The 12144-nt window shown below is 53.3% G+C and overlaps 1 protein-coding gene across 1 annotated transcript in view; it reads left to right on the forward strand.

Moving 5' to 3' along the window:
- The window catches only part of CNTNAP2 (contactin associated protein 2), a 973876-nt gene that overhangs the window by 774962 nt on the left and 186770 nt on the right, over positions 1–12144 (forward strand). Inside the window, exon 14 of the mRNA XM_075557443.1 lies at positions 5357–5513. Coding sequence (XP_075413558.1) covers positions 5357–5513 — 157 coding nt within the window. The remainder of the gene's footprint in view (positions 1–5356; positions 5514–12144) is intronic.

The following is a 12144-nucleotide window of genomic DNA, read 5'->3' on the forward strand; positions in this document are numbered from 1 at the left end:
CCAGGGGTGAGCTTAATCTGATGCAGATAATGGCATCTACTTTCTATGGAGCATTCTATCAGAGTACCGCGGCAAATACGACCCCGCCCACTCCTACAAATGTCTCGAAGCTTCCCAGCGCTTGCTCTCGATGCAAAATTAAGATAATTCCTTTCCTGGGTGGCCCATCCACTTTGACGTTCCTGAAGCACCTAAGGGTCTCTACCACAGGCCAGCTTCCTCCTGAAGGAGAAATGGAGAGTGTGGCTGGAGGGTAACCGTGTCTGCAGAGGATGGGTAGGCGGCCCCTTGCTGGTCCTGTCATTTGGCCCGGGTCATTTTACATCTCATCTCATTTAATCATTCTGACATTCTTGTGTTTTTGAAGAGCATCCGGTAAATACTTATCAGCAGGTGATGTGGTGTGGTATTTACATAATTTCATGTCAACTTGATCAATAGACTGTAGGGTGGAGTCTAGCCCGGCAATCAGATCACAAGGTAACACCCACCAGGAGGATTCTGGGAGCTTCTTCTGGGAAGAGGACCACGCTCTCTCTGCTTCACATTCCTGTTGACAAGCCACGAGGGGTTATGCTAATGGAGCCAGGGCTGTGGAGCTGGAGGGACCCATGCCAGCGCTATATGCTTCCACCACCACTGAACCCACAAGACTTTCCAACCACTGGTCTATGATCTTCCTGCATTTGGTGCCATTGCATGTGTTGCGTGGGTCTGAAGAGAAATTTATAGACTGGTATCGGACATGTGGGCTAATATTAGACTTAAGGACTTGATCTGGACAGGGATGTTTCTTAATATACAATCACTCTTTGATATAAAGCTCTCTCTTGCACACATATGAGTGTCTATGAATTTGTTTCTCTAGTCCACCTGGACTAGCACACATGGGCTGGTATTCTGTAAGAGCTGAGGAAGCACACAGCACTCTGCTCCCTAACAATCCCAGCCTGGGACCCTCGGGCAGCTCTGGTCTGTGCTGCAGGGTCACCGTGCATCTGCATGGCCTCAGAAACACAGCACCAACAACCTCCCCTAACCACCTGTCGCCGAAGAAAACTGCACCTTCTAAGTAAGGCCTCCTTCGTGTCCAAGGGCTAGGACCGGAGCGTTGTGGGGAGGGGCTTCAGAAAGCCTGCCCCTCACAAGCAGCGTGGGCAGCAGGGCCTGAGACTGACCTTGATGAAGAAAGAAGGTGCGTGCCCCTTCACCAGGCATGGGGAGACATCATTGGTGGTTTGGGGCTTTGCTTTCTGAGGGGCACTGTGTTGGGTCTTCATCGACAGCCCAAAGCCGGTCACTCCCCTTGCAATCAGCAGAAGCCAGGCTCCTCACTGGCTAAAATGACTGATGTGCAGGTCTTTGGAGAATCCAATTTGACCTGAGCAAGGAGATCAGTTTACTGGAATGCACCAGTGTTTTCTGTTCATTCTTACTGTCCGACAAAAACGATGCGCAATCGCACTTGATTCAACAAGCCTGCTCCACAGAGAGGACTCAGACAACAGTGACCACTGTGTCAGAGACCTGCCTGGGGGTCTCCATGGCTGCTTCCTCAAAAGCTGACCACCAGCCCTTTCCTCTGAAGCACCTCCATGTGCATCTGACCCCCAATCTCTCAGAGTGTAGACAAGTATGTCTGCACAATCTCACAAGTTTTAGGGCTTTGGTGGAAAATTCCATACTTCACAAGCTTTTAACAAATAGTATAAGAAGAACCATTCATTATTTCAAGAGGGTAGTCCGTGGTGGCAATCTCCTGAGTTCAGTAGAACACTCCAAGCAAGACGCTGGCCTCACCCACAGCACCTGGAAAAGTGCCGCTTGCAGCCACTGAAACTCTAATAACTTCATAGGGATTTTTCTGCAATGTTTTCTAAAATCAGTAAGAAAAATGAATTTTAAGAACTAGGAAATGGGGGCAAAATGTGAACAGATACTTTACAGAGACAGGTGTGTCCATGGAGAACAAATGTGGGGTGAACAGACCTGTAAGAAATTAGGAAAGTAGGGCGAATCCAAAGGAGAACCCATTTGTCATGGCCACTGGCAGTATGGTGGCATGAGGCCACAGGGTGCCACAGAAGTTGGGCTGAAAGGTTTACATACTGCCTGCGAGTGGAATGGTGTTCACAATACTTTCCACATGCACAATCCACATCATGTTGATGGCTTGGTCATATGTGTCAATTCAGCTAGGCCAGGATTCTGAGTGGATGGGCAGTTAAGAGGTAGTCATGCGAAGATGAAATCTGATATAATGTAATCAACCTCCACCAGGAGATCTGCCACATCCTTGGGGGTGTGGCCTGGATCCAATATATATAGACATTCAGACAAAAGTCTTATCTTGCTTTTTGCTGGATCCAGGTCCATTCTCTGAGTCTGGTTCTTTGGACTTGAGCCAGTGGCCCGCCACCTTGCTTGCTGATCTTGGGAGTGGTTAGCCTTTCCAGTGCATGGTTCAGCAACCAGCTCTTTCACCTGTTGGCCTTGAGATCATCAGCCCCTGTGACGACATGAGTCAGAGGAAGGTCTTTCCTGATGTCTGATCCACTGAGGTGGGGCTTTCCTACCTCTCCAGCCACATGAGCTATTTTCTTGGGAGAAATCTCTCCACACATGTAGGAGGGGGCTTCAATAGGTCCAGGCAATGATGATATTGCCTTTTAATCCCATACATGTTTTACTGGTTTTAATCCCATACATGTTTTAATCCCATACATGTTTTACTGGTTTTGCGTCCCTAGAAAGCCCAGCCTCAATCATATCCTAACACTTCCACTCAAAACCCCTACACAGGTACAGCAGGGGTTTTGAGAATACACACAGAAAATCGTACTGGGCCGAATGTTCATTCGTGTTGCAATACAAGGGTTTATTTGGTCTGGGCGTATTGGGTACCCTAAGAGCTGGTTACCCTTGGTGAAGCAGAGGGGCGGCAGAACAGAGGATGGACCCAGTGGCTGCAACCATAACAACAGCTATGAGGGAGGCACAGGACCTGGAAGTGTTTCATTCTGTTGCACTTAGAGACCTGCTGGGAGTCCGTGGCACCTCATCCCAACACTACGAGGGCCAGTGACCTCATAGACACCAGTAATTGGGACAGAGTCAACCTATTCCATTCTCTCTAATTCTGTGACAAACTGCTGCTGCTGCTGCTGGTGTTGCTGTGGTGTTGGTGTTGTTGCTGGTGGTGGTGGTGGTGCTGTGGTGTTGGTGGTGGTGCTGTGGTGTTGGTGTTGTTGCTGGTGGTGGTGGTGTTGCTGTGGTGTTGGTGTTGGTGGTGGTGGTGGTGTTGCTGGCGGTGGTGGTGGTGTTGGTGGTGGTGGTGGTAGTATTGCTGTGTTGGTGGTGTTGCTGTGGTGTTGGTGTCGGTGGTGTTGCTGTGTTGGTGGTGGTGCTGTGGTGGTGGTCGTCATCCTTGGTAGGGGCTGCTGCGTCTCTACTGATGCAGAGCAACCCCTGGACAACAGAACAACATGCCTCTCCCTGCACCAGCCTCACAACTGCTGTTGCGTCCAATCCCATTGTTGCAGCCTCTGTGTCCATCCAGCTCACTGAGTCTTCCTCCTCTTGGCTGAACGTCTACCCGACCAATTGCCATGTCCTTTTCCAGGGACTGGTCTTTCCTGATCGCGTGCCCAAGTTCATGAGACAAAGTCTCGTCATCCTGGCCTCTAAGGAGCACCCTGGCTGTACTTCTTCTGAAACAGTTTTGTTTGTTCTTCTGCCAGGCAGCTTGTGGTACATTCATGCTCTAAACAAAGGTCCAATTCACCTCCGGACTTTCTTCAGTCACATGCCAAATTACTAACCCCCATTCAATCTGTCGCTTCAATTCCATTCCCACTAATAAAATCTAATGCATATGAATAGGACTAAAAGTGATTTGATTCTGTGGAATCAAATTTTGCTCGGTGGGAATCAGTCCTTGATTGAACTCTATTAAGTTCAATTCAATAAAATAAATTTAAATATTATGCAGTGAAATTAATTTTTAATTAACTAGCATTTCAGTTCAGGTCCATCTTGATCTGAGCTTCATGCTGACATGTCGGAATCGGGTCCCCAGTGAAATCAGAAAGCCCAAGGAGACGCGCACCTCGAGGCTAATCAGCCATATTCACTTCTGTTCAGCCAACTCGGGGTGTTTAGTGACACTTGATCAGAATGACAGCACCCCACCTCCACTTCCAGCGGAATGTCAACATGCCAGCTTCAAACGCGAGGCTTGTCTCCCTAGACTCAGTGCCCCGACTGCCGCTCGAGCTCACAGGACTGGGTCTTTGTTTGAAGTGGATATTCACATAGAACAATCAAGAGTTGGGTGTCTGGGGAACAGGAAAATCATTATCCAGTTAAATAAATGCACTTCTCAGAAAGCACAGGGAGATCATCGGCTTCTGTATCGGTGAGAGCACCAAGATATACACGCGTGTTAAATAGTTTTATTGGAATATAAGTAACAGATCATGCAATCAATAGTTCAATCCTATTTGGAAGGGTTTGCAATCAACTTTGGCATCTTTTCTTCCTTCTTGTTCCCAGTGCTGTAACTCCCCATCCCCCACATGTTCCCCTTCGTACCCCCAGGTATTAATTAATTCATTATTACACCAGCTGCAATTTAATGACAAAGGTGTTACAATGCAGCCTAACCGCAGCTGCTGAAACCACGGACAGCGCTGTCCGCCTCGGAGGAAGGTTACTCTCAGGCCTAGGCAAGGGCCAGCCCCCCACTCAACCCACGCCAGCACCCGGCAAATAGGGGCCTTTTAAGAGACGGAGCAGGCCGTGGTGAGGAAGGGCCGTGCTGGAAGGGTCTGTTTCTGAGACCTGGAGCCTGTGACCTCAGACGGGGAAACCTGGGAGCTTCCTGGTGACTACGGATCTGCTTGGGGCTTCTGCATAGGACTTAACTTCCTTCGGGGGCTTGACAGGCTGTACAAACAGCCGCCTCCTGGGGCCCTGAGATGGGACCCACGGCCAGGCCGCAGGGAGTGACTTAGTCTGGTCCCATCCACACCACGGGGACCTGAAGTAAAGGCCACCAGTGTGCACAGGGACCAAGGAGCATGCGGGGGTTTCCCACTAGGCGGATGGAAGCTGGTGTGTGTGTGTGTGTGTGTGTGTGTGTGTGTGTGTGTGTGTGTGTGTGTGTGTGTGTGTGTGTGTGTTCGGTTGGTGGGGATCATGGAGAGCAAACCCATGGCCATTGGGCTGTCCAGCTGTGGCGTGGACTCCTCTCTGAGCAGCGCGCAGGGCCGGGGAGCAGGGCCCGGCCCTGGGTCCCCTGCCCGCTCCCTCGGCCACCCTTGAGCTGCTGGCTGACGACCCTCCTCTCTTGCAGACGGCAGCCCCTTCACCTGGTGGGTCGGCAAGGGCAATGAGAAGCACTACTACTGGGGGGGCTCGGCGCCCGGTGTCCAGAAGTGCGCATGCGGCATCGAGCGCAACTGCACGGATCCGCGCTACGCCTGCAACTGCGACGCAGACCACAAGCAGTGGTGAGTGGGGCGCGGCTGTGGCAGGGCCCGCGGGGGGGGGGGCCAGGGGGGGATGGGGGGGGGCAGGACAGGCTGGGTTCCTCACTTCTCAGATGGAAGGACTGACCAAAGGACTGAAACAGAGGGGCCACTGTCCCGGAGCACTCACACCAGAGGGACTCAGAGCTGTGCCTGTGACCACAGCCAGGGGCTGGGCGGAGCCTTGAGCAGGTTGACACCGCCCCCATGACTGGACTGTCAGACAGACAGACTCACAGCTCGTCTGTCACCACAAACAGGCCATGCGGGGGGGGGGCGGTTCGAGCAGGCCTGGGGGAATGGGTGGCCACCTCCTGTAGCTGGCTTTGAGAATATGGAGCAGGGAGAGAGACAGAGGAGGTGAGCGGCAGAGTGCGCAGCAGACAGACAGATGGAGAGCGGTGAGAGCAGACCCACAGGAGGAGAGAATGACAGGCAGGCAGTTGGAGAGAGGAGGAAGAGGTGGAGAGAAGGCAGCAAAGGACAGTATGCCCACCCCCACCCCTTGTCCCCTGCCTTGGCCATCAGCCTCAGAGCCTCCCGTCTGCTGCTGTGACTGACACAGACCAGGCCCCCTTCCTCGCCATGAGGAACAGGTTTGTGTCAGGAGCCCTGAGTCTGGGAGTGGCAGAGACACCTGTGTCCACTCCGGAGACAGGTCCAGGCAGCAGGTCCACAGTCGGAGCCTCCTGGGTTGAGGCCCCCCACCTCCGTCCACCCCCATCCCCACCCCTCTAAGCCTCACTGTCACAAGGTGACTCAGAAGAGGCCAGCTGCTCGCTCACTCTCAGACAGGGACACGGGGATTCTGTCCTCTTCCACAGACCACAAGCCAGGTGGGGGGCTCTGTCTGTGGGGGTTGTAGGGCTGGACGTCTCCTGCTTCCCCAATGCCGGCATCTCATTTGCAAGTGGATGTCAGTGCAAAGCTGGCCTCCCCTTTTAGCAGGTGTGTTGTGCACAGACCTCCTACTGAGGCCGTACTGATCATAGTGACCCCCCAGGGCAGGGTAGAAGGAGCCCTGAGGGCTGGTGGGGTCGAACCAGTGACTTTGCATCATCCCCCAGGAAGCCACCTGGGCTCCTTCGTTCATTGTGAGATGCTGGCTGGCAGCCGGCATTCCTTTGTCTTTGTGGCTTCCTCGTAAAGTGTGTTCATCTGGGTAGACTAGAGAAACAAATTCATGGGCACTCATGTGTATAAGAAAGAGCTTTATATGCAAGAGCAGTTGAATATTGTGAAAACATCCCAGCCCAGTCCAGATCAAGTCCATAAATCCGATCTTAGCCCATATGACTGATACCAGTGTATAAAATCCTCTTCAGACTCACGAAACACATGCAATGATGCCCAATGCAGGGAGATCACTGGCCAATGGGTGGAAGGTCTTGTGGATCCAGTGGCGGCGGAAGCATCTCAGTGCTGGCAGGAGTCTCCACGTGTCTCCTCCAGCTCCAGGGCTCCAGCATAGCTCCATGGGACTATCCAGCAGGGAGTGAGCATGTGGCCACGCTCTTGCAACTTGTTTATCTCCTTTGTGCTTCCAAAGGAGGTCATCAAGCTGAGACCTGATTGACAGGCTAAGCTCCACCCCTTCACTCCTAAGTCTCAAATTGACAACAGACGATGTAACTACCACATAAAGGGAGCACTGAGATGCTCAACTCCTGATTGTTTTCCTTTGAAGAGGTAGCGTCCCGCCACCAGCCCCGGGTAGCAGATGCACACACAGCAAAGACGGAGAGCTAGAGAGTGTAAGGGAAGGGGCGTCCATCTCTAACTCAGTCCTTCCCTCACTCCATAGCTGCGCGCGCCACATAATAAACGCAGTTCATCAGGGTTGTGCCCTTTCCCTGCACAAACTCCGTCTGTCCACTGACAAGCCGAGGAGCTGAACTCTGAAGAAGACGTCAGCTCAGCATCAGGATTGGAGGAAGGCGCATTTATAACCCCTGATAGGCAGACACCTTCCCCCCAGCCCTGCCCGCTGGAAGGGAAGAGAACTTGAAGCACCTGCTGAGGGCGATCCGAGGCTGCGGCCCTCGGTGTGGGTTACTCCTCAAGGTGCAGAGCCCAATCATCACAGCTGGCCAGCAGACCACTTCAGGGCGAGCGAAAGCAAGGATTTCCTTCTACTTGGATCCACAAGCGATGCCGTGGGAACGGCAATCAAGCCTCCCAAGAACGAATTGCGTTGGTGCAATTAGAAAGCAAAGATGTCACTTTAACTAACGCACACTGGACCCAAGGTCCACTGGTATTTTCCATCACCTCAGATGCACACGAAAGCCGGACAGTGCAAGCAGGAGACAAAGACGAGTTGATGCATGTAAATTCTGGTGGACAGCGAGAAGACCAAACAAATCAGTCCTCGAAAAGCACAACCAAACCCTCCTTAGGAGAGAGGCCCCGGCCTGCTCCTTTGGCCTCACCGTGAGCAGAGAGCAGTCACTAAGGAAGGGCATCGTGGCCAGGGCAGCAGGAGGCCAGCAAGGGCGAGGGGAGCCCTCAAGAACCCAGTAGCTGCAACAAGGGGCTCCATGCAGCAAAGCCCAGGAAGATGGCGTAGGGCAAAGTTGGCTCTGTTGTCTATCAGTCGCCCTCTAGTGGCACTGCGTGAAGTGGGCCTTCTGTCAGTTCCACAGCTCTGAGAGTGGGGTGTGTGGGTGTGGGCCTGACTGGGAAACTCAGGACCCAGCATCATTTGGAGGGGAGGAGGTGCAGGTTGGACGGTTGTGGGCCAGCAGGTGCTTCCTTCTTTCTCTCCCCTGGCATAGGGAGGACCAGGTGGTATGGGCCAGGCAGCAGTGTCACCTGTCTGGAAGCCACCTCCACCAGCACCTCTAGAAAACTTGAAGGATCTCAGCTGACTATGGGGTTGGAAGATGCCCCAGGACTACCCTCTCTCTGAAACCAACTTCACGGAGGGCCCCCAAACCACCTTCCAGCTCAGGGATGGACTCTCAGGGCTCGGAGACACTCTCCCACTCCCTGTCTCCGTTTATTACAGGAAGAAGGTGGGTGGGGAGCAGGGGAAGGGCAGTACAGGCTTGAATTCCAGGTTTTTGCCCCAGGGAGACAGAGCCCCTGCATCCACATGTCCCTGAGCCTTGGACCCCCCAGGTGGTTGTTGGGGCTGAGTCACCTCAGTGTGACTAATTGGTAGGTCGATTGATGGATTGAATGATTGATTGCCCACGTGGTGGGTCTTCTTCTCCAGGCCCTCGGGAGATTTGGTCTTTCCCAGGCACTCTGCCCCAAGCTCCACCGACTTGCTTCTGGAGCTTCTGTCTGTTTTCATTCTTCCTCTGGTGGGTCCCTCCGCCCGGCATCCGTGGTAGAGTCCGTCATCTCTGCTAGCACCACCGTGCATAGCCAGGTCGCCGGATCTTCTTACAGCGCTGAGACGGAGCAGTCAGTCGTCTTGGCTGTAGCCGGCCCCGTGGTGCCGAGGCAGGAGATGAGCTCCAGGTCATAGCGGGAGTGGGTTCACGGCAAATGGGCAGCGGCCAGCAGGAAAGGGCTTGATGGCCATGCTGCGAGGAGGCCTGCACCGTTAGTCCTGACACTGAAAGCAACTTAACCCTAATGATGTAGTGATGATGGTGATGGTAGTAGTGATGATGGTGGAGGTGGTGGTGGTGGTGGTGGTGGTGGTGGTGGTGGTGGTGGTGGTGGTGGTGGTGGTGGTGGAGGTGGTAGTAGTGATGGTGGTGATGGTAGTAGTGATGATGGTGGTGGTGGTGGTGGTGATGGTGGTGGTGGTGGTGGTGGAGGTGATGGTAGTAGTGATGATGGTGGAGGTGGTAGAGGTGGTGGTCTTGTGCCTGGCGTATCGTGGTTCACAGAGCCAACCCCGGGTTGTAGTGGCCCATGTGACAGAGTAGAACTGCCCAGTGAGGTTCTTGGAAGTCATGTCCAAGGACAGATGGCCAGGACTTTCTCTCTCAGAGCAGCTCTTGAGTTCCAAAGTTCCGACAGTTGACAACCACAGGCCCAACCATGGTGCCAGCAGGACTGCTCTGATCCACGGGGAACACTTACTACGTGTGGCAGTTACATCATTTCATGTCAACTTGAAGACATGTCAGTGTAGGGGTGGAGTCTAGCCTGTCAATCAGGTCACCGCCTGATGCTCCCTCCTTGTGGGCATGGTCTTCCCTTAAGGAAGGTCCTGGGAACCTCTTCCCCCGCCCCCCCCCCTCTCTGCCTTCACCTTCCTGCTGGCAGGCCAACCTGAGACCTGCCAGAGCCTGGTGAGGCTTCCACCACCATTGGATCCACCTGCCTTTGCACCCACCAGTCTGTGATGGTCCTGCATTCTGCATCATTGCTCGTGGCTGTGTGAGTCCGAAGAGGCACTCGTGGACTAGTTTTGGACTATGGCCTTGATTGGACTGGGCTGGGATGTTTGCTGGATATAAAGCTCTTTCGGACACATACATGAGTGTCACTGGAATGTTTCTCTAGTCCACCCAGCCTCACACACTGAGTGCTGATGGCTGGAGCGGCTGGCTGTGTGCCCAGAGCTGAAATGTGTCCTCTCACTTTCACGTGGACCTGAGGGTCCTGAAGGTCCATGACACCCGAGTCCACTAGGAAGACAGGTTAGCGTGGAGCTCATCGGATGAAGGGGATGCACCTTGGGGCCCACCCACAGCTCCCACCACCCCCTCTGGGGCTCCTGAAGCACTGGCAGACTTCAGAGACTGGCTTTAGGGAAAGTTAGTGGATTCGTAACTGGAATAGAATGAGAATTCACAGGCAACCAAAAACATCTTTGTGGGTCTCTCCAATCTGACTGATGTCTGCCCTGTCCTCCTTTGGCCTATACCTTCTTGAGTTTGTTCTAGAGCTAGTATTGCAGACCAAAGACATTAGTCAACGCAAGGAATGCCATCCCCACTGCCACCAAGTGGATGCTGACTCACAACAACCCTACAGGGCCCCATGGTGTCCAGTATGACTCTCTACAGGAGCCGCAGCCCCAGGAAAATCCAGAGCCTCTCTTTGCACATGGTGGGCATCTGGTCGATCAGATGGTCTACACAAAACCCGCCTTTCCTTCATTTCAATTCAAGTTTGGTTGACCGGCACACCAACCGTAATTCATGGAATGTCTCTCTCCTCATTATGCCAACCTTGACTTTGGGCCTGTTGAGGATAAAGATCAAAAAATGAGACAGAGAAAAGACCAATTGTGTGAAGGAACACTGAGGATGCGGGGAAGTCTTGAAGGAGACAGGAGTGGTTTACCGCTTTGCTGGTTTGAGCCTCATCCTCAGACGATGGAGTCTTTGACCCGGAATAGCAGCTGTGATGAGGCAGCAGCGATGTCTGAGGACAAGGCTCCTCCCTGAGTTGAATGAGTCATAATCCCATCATTGATTATGCGGAGTCAATTGGAGAGACTCCCGGATGCCAGAGAAGCCAATCTGAGCAAGCGTTCCTCTCCAGCTCAACCTCCTCCGGGCTCCCTCCTTCTGGACCCGAGACAGCAGAGCCAGCGAGGGATCGGCAGAGAGGAATTTCTGCAGTGACTGCTGTCTGATCCAGACACTTGACACACGCATGGAAGTTTAACGTATGTACTCAGGCTAGTGTACGTAGGAGCCCAGGGGCCAGTGCTGCTAGCCTAAAGGTCGATGCTTCAAACCCTCTGGCCGCCCGAGGGAGAGAGGCAGGACCATCTGCCTCTGTGAAGGTCACAGCCTCAGGCTGCCCCGCAAGGCCTTCATGAGCCAAGATCAACTGGACAGCCACAGACGGGGCTGGTCGAGTTATGTAAATGTGGGGGAGCTTCAACAAGGTTGTGGCAAAGTGAGAGGGAGAGAGACTGGGGTTCTCCATGGCTTCTCGAAGCCACCTCGCAGAGAGCTTTATATCCATACGTACGTGCACGTGCCCAGGTTTGCACGCCTGCCACACAGGCACAGAGACACACAGGCACACCCACACACAGTCACAGAGATACACAGACACATACATGTGCACACACACACAGGCACAGAGACACATAGGCACACCCACACACACAGTCACAGAGATACACAGACACATACATGTGCACACACGCACAGGCACAGAGACACACAGGCACACCCACACACAGTCACAGAGATACACAGGCACACACATGTGCACACACGCATACGCACAGGCACAGAGACACACAGGCACACCCACACACACAGTCACAGAGATACACAGACACATACATGTGCACACACACAGGCACAGAGACACACAGGCACACCCACACACACAGTCACAGAGATACACATACATGTACACACACGCACAGGCATAGACATTCTATGAGCCTCCAAGTGGCGCTTCGGCCTGAGAGGTTGGCTGTTCAGACCCGCCCAGGGGCAGAAGGCAGCCCCCAGAGGAGCAGCTCCCGTCTGTGTGCACACGGCCAGCACGGGCTGGGTGGACTCACGGAAGCTGCCAGCAGCATACAGTATATGATCAATATCTAATTTACAGGCACATTTAGGTTGACACCGATCAAGGGGCTTTGCTGAAGATAGCTGTTTCTTGGGGCTAACCGGTTTAAGCAAAGAAGGTGGAAAATACTCTGTACCCCCAACAAGTTGCTGTCCCTGGA

The sequence above is a fragment of the Tenrec ecaudatus genome, chromosome 9 (genome assembly GCF_050624435.1).
Source record: "Tenrec ecaudatus isolate mTenEca1 chromosome 9, mTenEca1.hap1, whole genome shotgun sequence".
Lineage (NCBI taxonomy): Eukaryota > Metazoa > Chordata > Mammalia > Afrosoricida > Tenrecidae > Tenrec > Tenrec ecaudatus.